At 45.0% G+C, this 19,657-nt stretch overlaps 2 protein-coding genes across 3 annotated transcripts in view; one reads left to right on the top strand and one right to left on the bottom strand.

Moving 5' to 3' along the window:
- Window positions 1-320: 320 nt before the first annotated feature.
- Window positions 321-12,305, top strand: LOC106612137 (E3 ubiquitin-protein transferase RMND5B). Of its 2 annotated transcripts, none has more exons than XM_082956062.1 (10): window positions 321-402; window positions 2,106-2,278; window positions 2,877-3,019; window positions 3,181-3,318; window positions 3,732-3,832; window positions 5,326-5,492; window positions 7,571-7,736; window positions 9,532-9,634; window positions 9,839-9,993; window positions 10,125-12,305. In XM_082956062.1, exons 2-10 carry the CDS (start codon window positions 2,140-2,142, stop codon window positions 10,186-10,188), a joined length of 1,176 nt encoding a protein of 391 aa, XP_082812188.1. In that variant the 5' UTR covers window positions 321-402; window positions 2,106-2,139; the 3' UTR covers window positions 10,189-12,305. The 2 variants fall into 2 exon arrangements, with proteins under 2 accessions (XP_082812188.1, XP_082812189.1); XM_082956063.1 differs by lacking the exon at window positions 321-402 and adding an exon at window positions 414-642.
- A 1,720-nt stretch (window positions 12,306-14,025) lies between these two features.
- LOC106612138 (NEDD4-binding protein 3-A) overlaps window positions 14,026-19,657 on the bottom strand; it is an 82,527-nt gene continuing 76,895 nt past the window's right edge. The window contains exon 10 of the mRNA XM_014213044.3: window positions 14,026-18,925. Coding sequence (XP_014068519.2) covers window positions 18,498-18,925 — 428 coding nt within the window. The 3' untranslated portion in view covers window positions 14,026-18,497. The remainder of the gene's footprint in view (window positions 18,926-19,657) is intronic.

Consider the following 19,657-nt stretch of genomic DNA (forward strand, 5'->3'; position numbering starts at 1 on the left):
CCTGTCTGGGGTCATGACCAGATAGTTACATCACAGGTGGGAAATCCCCTGGCCAGCTCCAAGCCACACACCTGTCTGAACCGTCGCTATGCAAGCTGGCCATAGATCTCAATTCATAACCGTCCAATCAGCGCCACCTGGGGTTCGCAATGAACTTGTAGGCTATGTGTGACAATTTAATATTGGAAACAAATGCTACATTTTACTTGTTTTATATGGATACATGATTATGTACCAGAGGATGGAACTCTGTAAATATTAAACATTGAATCAAGTCTAAGAATCTTACCTTTATGGTCAAAGTAGGTACAGCACTTTTATTATGAAAATCTAAGACGTGCGACACCGGAAGGAAGTTCCGCAGATCGAAGGACAACTGGTGGAGAATCGCTGTTACGACAGGCAAGTGGTGTTTATTTTGACGCTTTATGTTGTCCTTCTAACTCATTTTATATTTTATGACATGTCGTTGATATATTTGAGAATTGCAACAAATATTAGGATAATCTGGCTGTCTTTCTAACTATGCAATCGATTAAGTACACCATTATTGCCGAGTCAAACATAAACAGCTTCGGTCCATTGCTAGGTTTACGTTATGCGACAACTTGAAGTGTATGCGAAAGGACAGAATAACAAAACGTAATTAGCTAGCTACTCAAAAACATTTCTTAGCTGCCATTAGCATTGACAGAAGTATGATAATCGACATTGTAACCAAGTGGTGTTTGATACGACGTCTTATGCAGCTAGATAACGTCTAGCTACCAGTAGCTATATAGCTACGCTAATTGGCTTGGTAATGTTGTTGTGGGTATGGCTAGTTAGCTTAGCTAACTTGATATTTGCTAACATAGCTGCTACCAGAGCTTTGTTGTGACTTTTTAGTAAGTAGCAAGAACACAGCTGGCTAGATTCTTAGTATTTCGCTAGCTACTTGTCTTAACTCAGTGTCAGCAAACGATTTGGCTAGTTAGCCTACCGTGCTAACCCAGTGTTGCAGTCGAATGTCATTGGTCGAGGGCTTGAGGCTATGGACAGGGCCTATTAGCTTCAGCGAGCAAACCGGTTCCAAAAGTAGCCTTTTTTGCATGATGTGTAGTTACATAGTAAATGTTTTATTTGTCAGATGTATACAATTAAAACGAGAAGGGGAAAGTTGCAGAGCGATGTTTTTCAGATGAATACACCAGGGATGCCTGATGTCAGTGAGACCAAGACATTCAGGCCTAACAACAGTGATATCCACTTGTTGATCTAGAATAGATTGGTCTTCTTTCATCTTTTCTGTTGCCTGTCAATGATTATCAATACTGTCCAAACTGTGCCATTGCACACTTTAGGCTCTAGCAAATCTGATTCAACTAATAAAGTATTTTGTTGACCAGTTATGCTAGTACTAGTAGTGAATCAAAACTGTAAGGGTCATGGGAGGATTGCAAAATGCTGAGCTATTGTTTGTGACCTTGTTCAGTGGTTCTCAAACCTCTCCTTGGGGACCCCCAGCCATTCCAGGTATTTGATATTTTCTGTAGCTAGCACACCTGATTCAACTAATCATCAGGCCCTTGACTAGATGAATCAGATGAGCTACTTCAGGCCCTTGACTAGGTGAATCAGATGAGCTACTTCAGGCCCTTGACTAGGTGAATCAGATGAGCTACTTCAGGCCCTTGACTAGGTGAATCAGATGAGTTACTTCAGGCCCTTGACTAGGTGAATCAGATGAGCTACTTCAGGCCCTTGACTAGGTGAATCAGATGAGCTACTTCAGGCCCTTGACTAGGTGAATCAGATGAGCTACTTCAGGCCCTTGACTAGGTGAATCAGATGAGCTACTTCAGGCCCTTGACTAGGTGAATCAGATGAGTTACTTCAGGCCCTTGACTAGGTGAATCAGATGAGTTACTTCAGGCCCTTGACTAGGTGAATCAGATGAGCTACTTCAGGCCCTTGACTAGGTGAATCAGATGAGTTACTTCAGGCCCTTGACTAGGTGAATCACTTCAGGGCTACAACAAAATTGTGAAATGTCAGGGGGTCCCTGGAGAGAGGTTTAAGAACCTAGGCCTAGTTCCCTTGGTTATGTGTGTTCTCTCTCCCAGGTGGTAGTGAATGCGGTAGAGTCCCAGTCTAGGTATGGAGCAGTGTGCGTGTGTGGAGCGGGAGCTGGAGAAGGTGCTCCATAGGTTCGTCATGTACGGACACCAGTCAGAGGAACGGCTGGACGAACTACTACGCAGCGTCTGTGAGCTACGGGGACAGCTGGTTACATTCGGTAAGGCCATGCCAGCTCCACGCTGTAGTTTAGAAGTAGTGTCCACTCCAGTCATCCGGTACCTTGCAGGTGCATGGTACAAAATGAAAGAATGACAGATACCTGCCCACACGGTTAAAGGCCCCATGTTTGAGGAATGTGATGCACGACTATAACTGAAGCACGGAACAATATGCAATGAATTTATTTAAACAGTTTTCCACCAGAGAAATGAAACATTGTTTTGCCCCGGTTGCGTGTCATGACTCATGAGTGTTCAGGCACAGAAGTGATTCATAGGTCTCTTTGTGTAACTTTCAGCAGGTCTACTTTAACCTTTTACATTAGGACTTGTTTTAACCTGATTGCTGTCTCCTTCAGGGCAGAGACATGTATTTACAGAGTTGGGTCACCTTTTGAATATTGTTTTAATTCTAGACACTCAGTTACATAACATTGTTTGAATATTCCCATGTGACGGTAATAGGGTGCTAACCATAGACATATGTCATTATGTTTTAAATGGCGCTAACATGGCTGCTATAGAATGTTGTGTATTGTCAATGCATCACAATGCAGATACCTGATTGTCCCGCCTCTCTAAATACCTCTCCTTCAGGGGTACGAGATGCAGATCTGACGGTGCTGTCTCAGACCATGGCCCAGTGTTGTAAGAACATTAAAGAAACGGTACAGCTGCTGGCCTCCAGACACAAGGACATCCACGGCAGTGTCTCCAAAGTGGGCAAAGCTATCGACAGGGTGAGATTTTCCCAGTAAATGCTTTCATTATAGTATCTTTACAATTTAGAAAAGAGATGACACAACTTCCTTGTGGTTCAAGACAATATTATAAACTTAAGCACAAGGGAGAAATGTATTTCCACTGATCCTTTGGTTGTTTCCTGGTTGTGTTTCTGTAGAACTTTGATGCAGAGGTGAGTGCAGTGGTGGCAGAGACAGTGTGGGACTCACCTGAGAGACAGAAGTACCTGAGTGAGACCATCGTGGAACACCTGTACAGACAAGGCATGCTGAGTGTGGCAGAGGACCTATGTCAGGTAAACAAACAACTGAGATGAAACAAAAGCCTGCACACCCTATTGGTCCCCAGAACCAGAATTGAAGAACTTGGGTGTACTTCATATGTATTATAACTGCCTGCCGTGTGTGTCTCTCCAGGAGTCTGGAGTAGTGATTGTACTTCATATGTATTATAACTGTGTGTGTCTCCAGGAGTCTGGAGTAGTGATTGTACTTCATATGTATTATAACTGTGTGTGTCTCCAGGAGTCTGGAGTAGTGATTGTACTTCATATGTATTATAACTGTGTGTGTCTCCAGGAGTCTGGAGTAGTGATTGTACTTCATATGTATTATAACTGTGTGTGTCTCCAGGAGTCTGGAGTAGTGATTGTACTTCATATGTATTATAACTCTGTGTGTGTGTGTGTGTGTGCGTGTGTGTGTCCAGGAGTCTGGAGTAGTGATTGACATGAGCATGAAGCAGCCGTTCTTGGAACTCAACAGGATCCTGGAGGCCTTGAGGATGCAGGACCTCAGACCAGCACTAGAGTATGTACTATACCTCCTCTCTGTTATATACTGACCTCAGACCAGCACTAGAGTATGTACTATACCTCCTCTCTGTTATATACTGACCTCAGACCAGCACTAGAGTATGTACTATACCTCCTCTCTGTTATATACTGACCTTAGACCAGCACTAGAGTATGTACTATACCTCCTCTCTGTTATATACTGACCTCAGACCAGCACTAGAGTATGTACTATAGCTCCTCTCTGTTATATACTGGCCTCAGACCAGCACTAGAGTATGTACTATACCTCCTCTCTGTTATATACTGGCCTCAGACCAGCACTAGAGTATGTACTATACCTCCTCTCTGTTATATACTGACCTCAGACCAGCACTAGAGTATGTACTATACCTCCTCTCTGTTATATACTGACCTCAGACCAGCACTAGAGTATGTACTATACCTCCTCTCTGTTATATACTGACCTCAGACCAGCACTAGAGTATGTACTATACCTCCTCTCTGTTATATACTGACCTCAGACCAGCACTAGAGTATGTACTATACCTCCTCTCTGTTATATACTGACCTTAGACCAGCACTAGAGTATGTACTATACCTCCTCTCTGTTATATACTGACCTCAGACCAGCACTAGAGTATGTACTATACCTCCTCTCTGTTATATACTGACCTCAGACCAGCACTAGAGTATGTACTATACCTCCTCTCTGTTATATACTGACCTCAGACCAGCACTAGAGTATGTACTATACCTCCTCTCTGTTATATACTGACCTTAGACCAGCACTAGAGTATGTACTATACCTCCTCTCTGTTATATACTGACCTCAGACCAGCACTAGAGTATGTACTATACCTCCTCTCTGTTATATACTGACCTCAGACCAGCACTAGAGTATGTACTATACCTCCTCTCTGTTATATACTGACCTCAGACCAGCACTAGAGTATGTACTATACCTCCTCTCTGTTATATACTGACCTTAGACCAGCACTAGAGTATGTACTATACCTCCTCTCTGTTATATACTGACCTCAGACCAGCACTAGAGTATGTACTATACCTCCTCTCTGTTATATACTGACCTTAGACCAGCACTAGAGTATGTACTATACCTCCTCTCTGTTATATACTGACCTCAGACCAGCAGTAGAGTGATGTACTGATACCTCCTCTCTGTTATATACTGACCTCAGACCAGCACTAGTGTGTACTGTACCTCCTCTCTGTGTGGAGTTGAATGTGAATCAAACCCCTCTTTGATCATTTTGATCCATTCAGTAACTGATTAACTTTAGAACACAATTGAGATCTGAAAGACTTGTAGACACACGGTCAGGGTTGGGTCAATGCCAGGGTTGAAGGCCAATCCTGGGGTCTATTCACTAGGACCCAAACAGAAGGAAACGGGGAGGGAACTACCTGAATTTGTCCAATATAAATTGTTTTCAGTTTGCTGCGGTGTGCACTAATGATTACAATCCTCTCTCTCCCTGGCTCCAGATGGGCAGTAACAAACCGGCAGCGCCTGCTGGACCTGAACAGTACCCTGGAGTTCAAGCTGCACCGCCTCTACTTCATCAGCCTGTTAAACGGAGGCATCACCAACCAGCTGGAGGCGCTACAGTACGCCAGGCACTTCCAGCCCTTCGCCTCACAGCACCAGAGAGGTAGGGGACACAGACAGCTTGGGCCCTGTTCTGGTCAGAGTGGGACAGATAGAAATGTAGAGGGCAGATATATGATGGTCTGAATGGAGGCAGTCCTTCACCTCACAGCACCAGAGGGGTAGGGACAGACTCCCTGGCTGGGGGTTCCTGGTGGTTTTGAAGAGGGGTAGGGACAGACTCCCTGGCTGGGGGTTCCTGGTGGTTTTGAAGAGGGGTAGGGACAGACTCCCTGGCTGGGGGTTCCTGGTGGTTTTGAAGAGGGGTAGGGACAGACTCCCTGGCTGGGGGTTCCTGGTGGTTTTGAAGAGGGGTAGGGACAGACTCCCTGGCTGGGGGTTCCTGGTGGTTTTGAAGAGGGGTAGGGACAGACTCCCTGGCTGGGGGTTCCTGGTGGTTTTGAAGAGGGGTAGGGACAGACTCCCTGGCTGGGGGTTCCTGGTGGTTTTGAAGAGGGGTAGGGACAGACTCCCTGGCTGGGGGTTCCTGGTGGTTTTGAAGAGGGGTAGGGACAGACTCCCTGGCTGGGGGTTCCTGGTGGTTTTGAAGAGGGGTAGGGACAGACTCCCTGGCTGGGGGTTCCTGGTGGTTTTGAAGAGGGGTAGGGACAGACTCCCTGGCTGGGGGTTCCTGGTGGTTTTGAAGAGGGGTAGGGACAGACTCCCTGGCTGGGGGTTCCTGGTGGTTTTGAGGAGCTTTTTGACAGGGATCATGTTCATTAGGCACCAAACGGAAGAAAATAAACTGAAACAGGGAGGCACTGTCCAATAAGAAGAAATCCTAATCATCCAATAAGAAACTCTAATTGTTGTTTTCTGTTGCCAAGCATGTTCCATTGTTGTTTTCTGTTGTCTCCTCTCCCCCCCCAGACATCCGTATTAACAGTGTCTCCTCTCCCCCCCCAGACATGCGTATTAACAGTGTCTCCTCTCCCCCCCAGACATCCGTATTAACAGTGTCTCCTCTCCCCCCCCAGACATCCGTATTAACAGTGTCTCCTCTCCCCCCCCAGACATCCGTATTAACAGTGTCTCCTCTCCCCCCCCAGACATCCGTATTAACAGTGTCTCCTCTCCCCCCCCAGACATGCGTATTAACAGTGTCTCCTCTCCCCCCCCAGACATCCGTATTAACAGTGTCTCCTCTCCCCCCCCAGACATCCGTATTAACAGTGTCTCCTCTCCCCCCCAGACATCCGTATTAACAGTGTCTCCTCTCCCCCCCCAGACATCCGTATTAACAGTGTCTCCTCTCCCCCCCAGACATCCGTATTAACAGTGTCTCCTCTCCCCCCCAGACATCCGTATTAACAGTGTCTCCTCTCCCCCCCCAGACATCCGTATTAACAGTGTCTCCTCTCCCCCCCCAGACATCCGTATTAACAGTGTCTCCTCTCCCCCCCAGACATCCGTATTAACAGTGTCTCCTCTCCCCCCCCAGACATCCGTATTAACAGTGTCTCCTCTCCCCCCCCAGACATCCGTATTAACAGTGTCTCCTCTCCCCCCCCAGACATCCGTATTAACAGTGTCTCCTCTCCCCCCCAGACATCCGTATTAACAGTGTCTCCTCTCCCCCCCAGACATCCGTATTAACAGTGTCTCCTCTCCCCCCCCAGACATCCGTATTAACAGTGTCTCCTCTCCCCCCCCCAGACATGCGTATTAACAGTGTCTCCTCTCCCCCCCCAGACATCCGTATTAACAGTGTCTCCTCTCCCCCCCCAGACATCCGTATTAACAGTGTCTCCTCTCCCCCCCCAGACATCCGTATTAACAGTGTCTCCTCTCCCCCCCCAGACATCCGTATTAAGTGTCTCCTCTCCCCCCCAGACATCCGTATTAACAGTGTCTCCTCTTCCCCCCCAGACATGCGTATTAACAGTGTCTCCTCTCCCCCCCCAGACATCCGTATTAACAGTGTCTCCTCTCCCCCCCCAGACATCCGTATTAACAGTGTCTCCTCTCCCCCCCCAGACATCCGTATTAACAGTGTCTCCTCTCCCCCCCCAGACATCCGTATTAACAGTGTCTCCTCTCCCCCCCAGACATCCGTATTAACAGTGTCTCCTCTCCCCCCAGACATCCAGATCCTCATGGGTAGTCTGGTGTACCTGCGGCACGGCATAGAGAACTCTCCCTACCGCTCTCTGCTAGAGACCAACCAATGGGCTGAGATCTGTAACAGCTTCACCAGGGACGCCTGCGCTCTGCTGGGGCTATCTGTAGAGTCACCTCTCAGTGTCAGGTTAGACACGCACATGCACACGCACAGGTTGAGAGCTTCAAGTTCCTTGGTGTCCACATCACCAGCAAACTATCATGGTCCAAACACACTAAGACAGTTGTGATGAGGGCACAACAAAACCTATTTTCCCTCAGGAAACTGAAAATATTTGGCATGGGTCCCCAGATCCTCAAAAGGTTTTACAGCTGCACCATCGAGACCATTCTGACTGGTTGCATCACTGCCTGGGATGGCAACTGCTCGGCCTCCGACCACAAGGCACTACAGGGGGTAGTGCAAACGGCCCAGTACATCACTGGGGCCTAGCTTCCTGCAATCCAGGACCTCTATACCAGGCGGTGTCAGAGGAAGGCCCTAAAAATTGTGAAATACTCCAGGCACCCTAGTCATGGACTGTTCTCTCTGCTACTGCACGGCAAGCGGTACCTGAGCGCCAAGTCTCGGTCCAAGAGGCTTCTAAACAGCTTCTAACCCCAAGCCATAAGATTGCTGAACAGCTAATCAAAGGGCTACCCAGAACCCTCTTTTACGCTGCTGCTACTCTGTTTATTATCTATGCATAGTCACTTTAACTCTACCTACATGTACATATTACCTCAATTACCTCAACTAACCGGTGCCCCCACACATTGACTCTGTACAGGTACCCCCTGTATATAGCCTGCACATTGACTCTGTACAGGTACCCCCTGTATATAGCCTGCACATTGACTCTGTACCGGTACCCCCTGTATATAGCCTGCACATTGACTCTGTACCGGTACCCCCTGTATATAGCCTGCACATTGACTCTATACCGGTACCCCTGTATATAGCCTGCACATTGACTCTGTACAGGTACCCCCTGTATATAGCCTGCACATTGACTCTGTACAGGTACCCCCTGTATATAGCCTGCACATTGACTCTGTACGGTACCCCTGTATATAGCCTGCACATTGACTCTTACCGGTACCCCTGTATATAGCCTGCACATTGACTCTATACCGGTACCCCTGTATATAGCCTGCACATTGACTCTATACCGGTACCCCTGTATATAGCCTGCACATTGACTCTTACCGGTACCCCTGTATATAGCCTGCACATTGACTCTGTACGGTACCCCTGTATATAGCCTGCACATTGACTCTGTACAGGTACCCCCTGTATATAGCCTGCACATTGACTCTATACCGGTACCCCTGTATATAGCCTGCACATTGACTCTATACCGGTACCCCCTGTATATAGCCTGCACATTGACTCTGTACCGGTACCTCCTGTATATAGCCTGCACATTGACTCTATACCGGTACCCCTGTATATAGCCTGCACATTGACTCTGGAACCGGTACCCCTGTATATAGCCTGCACATTGACTCTATACCGGTACCCCTGTATATAGCCTGCACATTGACTCTGTACAGGTACCCCCTGTATATAGCCTGCACATTGACTCTATACCGGTACCCCTGTATATAGCCTGCACATTGACTCTATACCGGTACCCCTGTATATAGCCCCGCTATTGTTATTTACTGCTGCTCTTTAATTACTTTTTATTCTTATCTCATACTTTTTTGGGGTTGTATTTTCTTAAAACTGCATTGTTGGTTAAGGGCTTGTAAGTAAACATTTCACTGTAAGGTCTACACCTGTTGTATTCAGCGCATGTAACAAATACAATTTGATTTGACACGCACGGCCGGGAGTATGACGCTGATAGTAAGATTCCTTTACAATGCTCGTCTTTGTTTCTGACTGCAGTATGTATCTGTGACTTCCACGTCTGTTTCTCTGTGTTGAATGTCAGTTTTGCGTCAGGCTGCATGGCTCTGCCAGTCCTGATGAACATCAAACAGGTGATTGAACAGAGACAGTGTAGCGGAGTCTGGACACACAAGGACGAGCTGCCTGTAAGTCTCCCTCTCTAAGCTCTCTGCTTTTCTCTCATGACTTTCTCTGGGCAACGATTTCTCAGTGTTTAAAAGCAAGAATTGTAATTCATAATTATTTCTAACATCTATGATACTATAACCATTTTAAAATGGATTATTAATGAAGGTTGTCATAGGAGGGTAATGGTGCTGTCCTGTCTGTCCTGTCTCCTCTCCCTCCAGATTGAGATAGACCTGGGGAAGAAGTGCTGGTACCATTCCGTATTCGCCTGTCCCATCCTCCGGCAGCAGACGTCAGAGAGCAACCCTCCCATGAAGCTCATCTGTGGACACGTCATCTCCAGAGACGCCCTCAACAAACTCACCAACGCTGGAAAGTAAGTTTGATCCAGGCTGACTGACAGACAGGAGGGCATTCAACCATTGGCAGTGTCAGACCTGTGTAACTCTGTGGTTAAACTCACCTGCCTGTGTGTGTCTGAACACTCTCTGTCCTCCATCTCCTCAGACTGAAATGCCCCTACTGTCCCATGGAGCAGAACCCGTCAGATGCCAAGCAGATCTTCTTTTGATCCCCCGTCCTTTTTCCTGAAACCGCCAGGCCCTTGGAGCTACAGTAGCTACCTGCTACCCCAGGACCCCTGGAAATCCCCATCCTACAGGCACCAATTTGCCCCAGTGCCCCCACCCAAACTCGGACAGATACCCTCCCAGTGATGGCCCAAGGCTGTAATACTCCTGCCTCGTCTTGCCCCATCAACAGCTCCTAGTGTACAGAGGGCTGATGTGGATGGCCCATCAAACGACTTCTACCCATAGAGAGACAGAGAGGAGTCGGTCAGCATGAGGACAAAGGAAACATCTCAAAAGGATTGTTCATTCATTGACACTCGTTCATTTGCAACTGCCTGCTGAACTTATTCTACACTTTTTCTTTAAGGATGTGATGAGGTGTTATGCTTTCTTTTGTGGGATGGTGATAGGCTGTCGAGTTGATGATGATGATGATAGGCTGTCGAGTTGATGATGATGGTGATAGGCTGTCGAGTTGAGTTGATGGTGATAGGCTGTCGAGTTGATGGTGATAGGCTGTCGAGTTGATGGTGATAGGCTGTCGAGTTGAGTTGATGGTGATAGGCTGTCGAGTTGAGTTGATGGTGATAGGCTGTCGAGTTGATGATGGTGATAGGCTACCCTACTGTAGTTGATGATGGTGATAGGCTGTCGAGTTGAGTTGATGATGGTGATAGGCTGTCGAGTTGATGATGGTGATGTTGAATTTCTGTTGAGGATGATAGCCTTTCGAGTTGAGTTGATAGCGATAGGGTATCAAGTTGTAGTTTTTGGACGACTGCTAAGTTCCTTATTCTCTATCTCTCCATCTGTAGGCTTTCCTCAGTACACAGAATGCTCTATCCATCTGTAGGCTTTCCTCAGTACACAGAATGCTCTATCCATCTGTAGGCTTTCCTCAGTACACAGAATGCTCTATCCATCTGTAGGCTTTCCTCAGTACACAGAATGCTCTATCCATCTGTAGGCTTTCCTCAGTACACAGAATGGGTCTTTTAGAATGATTTAATGGATGTTAGAGGGGTGATGTGACTTTTTTTTTTCTTTTTTTTTTTTTAGAAAGTTGTCTGATTTCAGGAGAGTATTTAAACTTCTATATTACAGAGGTAAAGCTAAGTGGCCTCTGAGAAAATATATTCACATAAATTGTATTGAGAGGTTGTGATTGGCTGATAGGTGGTGACCATGGTTACAGTTTGTGAATGGAACACTGATTGTAAAAAAAAATGTTTAACATTTCTCTTTCTATTGGTGATGATGTAATAAAGGCCCTGATTGGTTGAAAGTCACTTTGGGTTACAGTACATGTATCAGTGTGATGATCAACAGTTGTGATCGATGGAGAGGTCGAGGGTCAATTGACTGATTTGATTTTGCAACTGGCTCCAATAACAATAATTTTCCTGAAGAAGGAAGCCATGTTTCTTGTTCTGTGTAGGCCTATGTATTCAACAAAAACTAATTATACTACTGTGAAGTCTGCTTTTGTTTTTATTTATCATCGCTAGAATCAAGTCTCTTTGTAAAATAGTGAAACCACAAGTAACATAATACATTTTATGAAATATAATTTTGCCACAAAATAGCAACATCAGTATTGGGTTGGATCCATGATCAAATCCTTCTCCGTTTTCCGAACCGATAGCTCCCAGCCCATGGAATGGTGATGTCATACCAGCCCATGGAATGGTGATGTCAGCGAGTTCTGCACCACCATCTCTTTAACAGCCGACACATGGTAGCAGTCAGCCATTATATCAACTTTGCACTGATCTCCAGTCAGAATGAATGATGGAAGCAGGTATAGTTTTATATTATGATTTGTGTGTGCACATGTGTTTGTTTTATGTTTGGTTGATTTTTACATTTGATATACTGCTTTTGGTTGACAATCATTCATCTCCTTTCCCAGATTGACAGAATACACTAAGGTCTGATATGGCTTCTTCCTTGGGTTCTTTTTCTTTCCATTAGTCAGTTATTGAGTTCTTGTGTGATAGGTTTGCCTTTTACCTGCTTCTCTGTCTTTATTAAAGTTGTATTGTACATATTTATTCTCTAACATGTTTCATATTATACTTGCATCTTAAAATGGAATAAAAACTTTATACTCCAACTCTGTTTATATGTTTGTGGAAAGTATTAGAATTTGGTTGGTTTTGGTTAGCTGCAGAAAGATGGACCGATAGAGCCAATATTAGCCACCGATGTTGACTCACATGCTCTTCCTACTGATGCCACCAGATGGCGACATTACAACACTAGGTGACTTCAACATTCTAAACATGCCTTCATTTGACTTTATTTTATTTAACTAGACAAATCAGTTAAGAACAAATTCTTATTTACAGTGACGGCCTGCCAGCCTGAGAATTTTAGTTGCAGAAATGTCTCCTACTGGGCTAGCTGTATTCACTTCATGCAAACAACTGTCCTGTTGACTTTAACTAGTGTGTGGTATAGTTGTATGTAAGTCATTCTGTTAAGCCGCTTACAATGAATGCTTGAAATCCAAGCAGTGAAGTTTGCATGTGTAGAGTCTCTCCTACATACAGAGCAGCAACACACACAAGCATGAGTTAATATCTTTCATCATCATCCCACACTCAGAAGACAGTCACCTAGGTGAGCTGTGGAGTTATATTAAGCCCTGGGTTATATAACGTTAGATGGAGATTGGTGAGTCAGAGGGAGAGATGGTGTTTGGCTTGACCGCCCCCTGGGAACACACACATCAAGTCTAAAACAGGACTGTTTGCTAACTGCTCAAATCATGAACCTGGCTATTACACAAGTCAAATACGCTTGAGAGTGGGTGGGAGGACAGCTCATAATGGCTGGGATGGAGTAAATGGAATGGGATCATACACATGAAAACCATGGGTTTGAGAGTTCGCTACCATTCCATTGATTCCTTTCCAGCTGTTACTATGAGCCGTCCTCCCCAATTAAGGTGCCACCAGCCTCCTGTGGTACACACACACACACACACACACACACACACACACACACACACACACACACACACACACACACACACACACACACACACACACACACACACACACACATTTCATTTGCATTCTAAAAGAAAACTGGGTGTTTGTTCTGTGTGTCCAGCACTCAACTTCACAAAACCACCCAGGGCAGCCACTACCCTTCTCTACAGCCTACCTTGGCTGGCTCACATAGAAATACATGTTCCTTACGCTAACAAATATCCTCCTCTGTTTCCATCTGGGCTGACCTTTGACCTCTAATGTCCAAACTCCGGAAGGAGGTATGTAGGGGCCAGGGATGGACAAGGGAGGGAAGGGCGTTGTGTTTGTGAGCTAGGGTTGTACAGGGGAGTGACAGGGTGTGGTAATAAGGGTTGAAGACCGAGATGTCCTAAAGGGTATTTTCCCAGCAGCTTCCTCCAGTCTAGTTCAGAGAAAACTAACCTATCAGTCTCCTTCACAACAGATATTTGGAAAATCTCAGTTTCATACCCCTTGCGTCCTCTCTCCTCGCCTCCTCAAAACCCATTGGACGAATAAGCCAGGGATCCCTCCCCTCTGACCTTCTCCTCCAATGGGTTGAGGAGGAGAGCAGTCCTGCACACAACAGATAGGTATTTAAAGTCCCAGGAGGATGGGGGAAAGGTAACCAAGACTGAGCTAAATGTAGTACAAGACTCTGGGGTTGATGTATGTTACAGGGCTCAGTGTAATATAGTATAGCACAGCACAGTACATTACAGTATAGTGTAGTAACATACCAGTGGGTTACTACAAGTTGTAGCTATAGGCTGTGCTTTTGTTGGTATTTCTAACGTAAAGAAAATTGCCATCACACCACTTGATAAATGTTTATTATATAAATTCAGAAGCAACATATATATAATGTGAGTATACACTACTGTTCAAAAGTTTGGGGTCACTTCAAAAGTTTGGGGTCACTTAGAAATGTCCTTGTTTTTGAAAGAAAAGCACATTTGTTGTCCAGTAAAATAACATCAAATTGATCAGAAATACAGTATAGGAATTGTTAATGTTGTAAATGACTATTGTAGCTGGAAACGGCAGATTTTTTTATGGAATATCTACATAGGTGTTCAGAGGACCATTATCAGCAACCATCACTTCTGTGTTCGAATGGCACGTTGTGTTAGCTAATCCAAGTTTATCATTTTAAAAGGCTAATTGATCATTAGAAAAAGCTTTTGCAATTATGTTAGCACAGCTGAAAACTGTTTAACTGATTAAAGAAGCAATAAAACTGGCCTTCTTTAGACTAGTTGAGTATCTGGAGCATCAGTATTTGTGGGTTTGATTACAGGCTCAAAATGGCCAGAAACAAAGCACTTTCTTCTGAAACTCGTCAGTCTATTCTTGTTCTGAGAAATGAAGGCTATTCCATGCGAGAAATTGCCAATAAACTGAAGATCTCGTACAATGCTGTGCACTACTGCCTTCATAGAACAGTGCAAACTGTCTCTAACCAGAATAGAAAGAGGAGTGGGAGGCCGCGGTGCACAACTGAGCAAAAGGACAAGTACATTTGAGTGTCTAGTTTGAGAAATAGATGCCTTACAAGTCCTCAACTGGCAGCTTCATTAAATAGTACCTGCAAAACACGAGTCTCAATGTCAACAGTGAAGTGGCGACTCCGGGATGCTGGCCTTCTAGGCAGAGTTGCAAAGAAAAAGCCAAATCTCAGACTGGCCAATAAAAAGAAAAGATGGGCAAAAGAACACAGCCCCTGGACAGAGGAACTCTGCCTAGAAGACCAGAAGGTAGAATAATAGTGAAGACATCAACACTATGAAATAACACATATGGAATCATGTAGTAACCAAAGTGTTAAACAAATCAAAATATATTTGAGATTCTTCAAAGTAGCCACCCTTTGCCTTGATGACAGCTTTGAACACTCTTGACATTCTCTCAACCAGCTTCATGAGGTAGTCACCTGGAATGCATTTCAATTAACAGGTGTGCCTTGTTAAAAGTTAATTTGTGGAATGTATTTTCTTTTTAATGCATTTCAGCCAATCAGTTGTGTTGTGACAAGGTAGGGGGGTATACAGTAGATACCCCTATTTGGTAAAAGACCAAGTCCATATTATGGCAAGAACAGCTCAAATAAGCAAAGAGATTGACAATCCATCATTACTTTAAGACATGAAGGTCAGTCAACAAGGAAAATGTCAAGAAATGTGAAAGTTTCTTCAAGTGCAGTCACAAAAACCATCAAGCACTATGATGAAACTGGCTCTTATGAGGACCGCCATGGGAAAGGAAGACCCAGAGTTACCTCTGCTGTAGAGGATAAGTTCATGAGTTAAAAACCTCAGATTGCAGTCCAAATAAATGCCTCACAGAGTTCAAGTAACAGACACATCAACATCAACTGTTCAGAGGAGACTGCTTGAATCAGGCCTTCTAGGTCGAATTGCTGCAAAGAAACTACTATTAAAGGACACCAATAAGAAGAAGAGACTTGTTTGGGCCAAGAAACATGACCAATGGACATTAGACCGGTGGAAATCTGGTTTGATGAGTCCAAATTTGAGATTTTTTGGTTCCAACAGCCGTGTCTTTGTGAGACGCAAAGTAGGTGAACGGATGATCTCCACGTGTGTTGTTCTCACTGTGAAGCATGGAGGAGAAGGTGTGATGGTGTGGGGGTGCTTTGCTGGTGACACTGTCAGTGATTTATTTAGAATTCAAAGCACACTTAACCAGCATGGCTACCACAGCATTCTGCAGCGATACGCCATCCCATCTGGTTTGCGCTTAGTGGGACCGTCATTTGTTTTTCAACAGGACAATTACCCAACACACCTCCAGGCTGTGTAAGGGTTATTTTACCAAGAAGGAGTGATGGAGTGCATCAGATGACCTGGCCTCCACAATCACCTGACCTCAACCCAGTTGAGATGGTTTGGGATGAGTTGGACCTCAGAGTGAAGGAAAAGCAGCCAACAAGTGTTCAGCATATGTGGGAACTCCTTCAAGACTGTTGGAAAAGCATTCCAGGTGAAACTGATTGAGAGAATGCCAAGGGTGTGCAAAGCTGTCATCAAGGCAAAGGGTGGCTATTTGAAGAATCTAAAATATAAAGTAGATTTTGATTTGTTTAACACTTTTTTGGTTAATACATGATTCCTTATGTGTTATTTCATAGTTTTGATGTCTTCACTATTATTCTACAACATAGAAAATAGTAAAAAATAAAGAAAAACCCTTAAATGAGTAGGTGTGTCCAAACTTTTGACTGTATTGAAAGCAGTAACTTCCCTCAATGTAGTCTCTGAATATTTTAATGACTCTAGGACCAAGAAAATGTATTCAAAACAGCTTCTCAAGTTTTGTAATTGTATGTTTGTTAATGGGACAATATGGCCATTTAATTAAACGATTCTGTTTAGGAGATGAGGTTTTCCTCCGACAGCAGCGATAGGTACAAGTGAATGATCAGTAATTAGTCCAATGGGATGCAGAATAATAGCCAGAGCTTTAATATTAGGCTGTATTTGGCTATTCATTCAAAGTGTCCTTTACTCAAACAGTACATGCTTCTGCAGCATTAGTATATCCAAATTACAACTATATACAGATTCCAAAATAGTAATTTGGGGACAGAAAATAGATTCACATGAAAATAAATATACATTTCATAAAACGTTCTCAATACAGTATTGTTACAGTATAACAGTTTTCTTAAAGGGTCATTTTACCCCCCAAAAAAGGAACTTGTCATCCTCATAACTAAAATTCCCCTTGTTAATGGCAGAGCAATAGCAGCCATGTATTGGCGTGTGATGGTCTAGTAATCCTACTTAACTAAGTGGTATAGCTTTCTCCTCTCTGAGCCCAGCTCCCTGAACGCACCCTGAATGAAGAGAACTTATAATGTCATGTACATTAGGCCTACCGTACACACCACAGACGTATTAGTATTCTATTTTATTTAACCTTTATTAAACTAGGCAAGTCAGTTAAGGATAAATTCTTATTTACAATGACGGCCTACCCCGTCCAAAGCCGGACGATGCTGGGACAATTGTGCGCCGCCCTATGGGAGTCCCAATCCCGGCCGAGTGTGATACAGCCTGGATTACTACACACCACACCACACCTCACCTCACCACACCTCACCTCACCACACCTCACCTCACCACACCTCACCACACCTCCTCACCTCACCACACCTCACCTCACCTCACCACACCTCACCTCACCACACCTCACCTCACCACACCTCACCACACCTCCTCACCTCACCACACCTCACCTCACCTCACCACACCTCACCACACCTCACCATCTCACCTCACCACCTCACCTCACCACACCACACCTCACCACCTCACCTCACCACACCTCACCTCACCACCTCACCACACCTCACCTCACCACATCTCACCACACCACACCTCACCATACCTCACCTCACCACACCTCACCTCACCACACCTCACCTCACCTCACCACACCTCACCTTACCTCACCACACCTCACCTCACCACACCTTACCTCACCACACCTCACCACACATCACCACACCACACCTCACCACACCACACCTCACCTCACCGGGACAAAACCTAAATCCCTTTAGATCCTTTTGCACAATGTCCTAGGGTGCATCTGAAATGGCCCCCTATTCCCTATATAGTGCACTACTACTACAGGACCCTGGTCAAAAATAGTGTACTATACAGGGTACAGGGTGCCACTTTACCCCAGTCAGTGTCTGAACTTCAACTAGCCCACAGAACAGCTGTGAGGAACACACTGGTTGATTATATACACACAGAACTAAATTAGATGAAGTAACATTTACAAATAGGTTATTATTATTATTATCATTATCATTTGTACATACAAGCAGCCCTCTAAAATGAGGTTTGGTCAGGGTCGTGCTTGAGGGAATGTACAGTGTTCTCGACTTTAATACGCTGTCATTGATTTGTGGACTGAAACAGGAAGCTGTCATTGATTGGAGGTTTGAAACAGGAAGTAGGTAGTGGAACCTCCAATAAATAGTACCAGAGAGGGTGTACCATTGTATTGCTGATTATACATGCACACTATTCAGTCTAGTTCATACAGGTCTAGGAGTGTAGGAGTGCAGAGTTGTTTTGGAATTGGAACTGGGTTCTCCACAAGGACATGGAGATGAAGGGTGAGGATTTGGTTTGGATTGGGGCCCTCCTGTCTTTTCAAGTCTGTAAGAAGTCTGAGTCTTCATCAAAGAGATAGGAAGAGGTGGCGAGTGTTTGGTTTGGAATGCCCCCCCCCCCCCAGTGTCCACTCAGTCAAATCTCAGACGACTCTATCCTCTCTATCCAGGGAAGACCAGGGGGAGGTTTACTGTCTTCCTCTCCTCTTTCTCTCTCTCCTCCTCCTCTTCCTCTCCTCACCTCCTGCACTTCCCTTTCCAGTGACTCATTACTGTAGTCTCCCATCTCTCCTCCTCCTCCTTCTCCTCCTCTTCCTCCCCTCACCTCCTGCAGTTCCCTCTCCAGCGTTCCTCCTCCTCCTCTGAGCTGGTATAATTCTGTCTCCAGTAGTTGGTTGTGGTGGTACATGTCCAGGTAACTGGCCTGCAGCTCTCTCTGGTAGCAGATCACTTTCTCCTTCTCTGTCTGCCACGTCTGTCTCTCCTGCTCGAAAGCCGAAACCTGGGCCTCGCTCTGACGACGCTCTAACAACAGCTCTGCTCGCAGTCGCTCCTCTGTAGAGCCTGGAGATAAAGAGAGAGGGGGGTGGGAAGAGAAAGAGAGGGGTGCACAGAGAGAGATAGAGACAGACATTTTAATGATCACCAATTAGCTTATTAGCCAACACAGTAACATTAGTCTCACAAATATATAACAATCAAACATAACAATATGCCATTTAACAGAATCTTTAATCCAAAGAGACTAACAGTCATGCTGCATACATTAACGTATGGCTGGCCCCAGGAATCAAACCTACAACCCTGGCGGTGCAAGCGCCATGCTCTAGTGATTGAGCTACACAGAACCACAAATTGAAATTGGGTTTTTATTTTCATAATAAGGCTTGCTTCTCGCTTATAGCTAGAAAGAAGCTTGTTCAGGCCACTTTTCTCTCTGTAATTGATTATGGTGACTTGTTGTATATGCATACAACCTCCTCCGTCTTACAGAGACTAGACTCTGTTTATCATGCATCCTTGCACTTTATTACAAATGCCAAGTCACTCACCCACATTTGCACATTGTACCAAATGGTAGGTTGGACCTCACTTTATATGTGCAGAAAGATACATTTGTATGTGTTCATCTACAAAGCCCTTTTGGGTAAACTCCCTCTTTACCTCTGTAGTCTGGTCTCCTTCACCACCAGCAGTTACCATACCTGGTCTGCTAGGTGGTTGCTACTTAAAGTCCCCAGGACATTCACAGTATTAGGCAAGACTGCCTTCTCTTCTTGTGCACCAGAGGCATGG

The sequence above is a fragment of the Salmo salar genome, chromosome 09 (genome assembly GCF_965601325.2).
Source record: "Salmo salar chromosome 09, fSalSal1, whole genome shotgun sequence".
In the NCBI taxonomy this organism is placed as follows: Eukaryota; Metazoa; Chordata; class Actinopteri; order Salmoniformes; family Salmonidae; genus Salmo; species Salmo salar.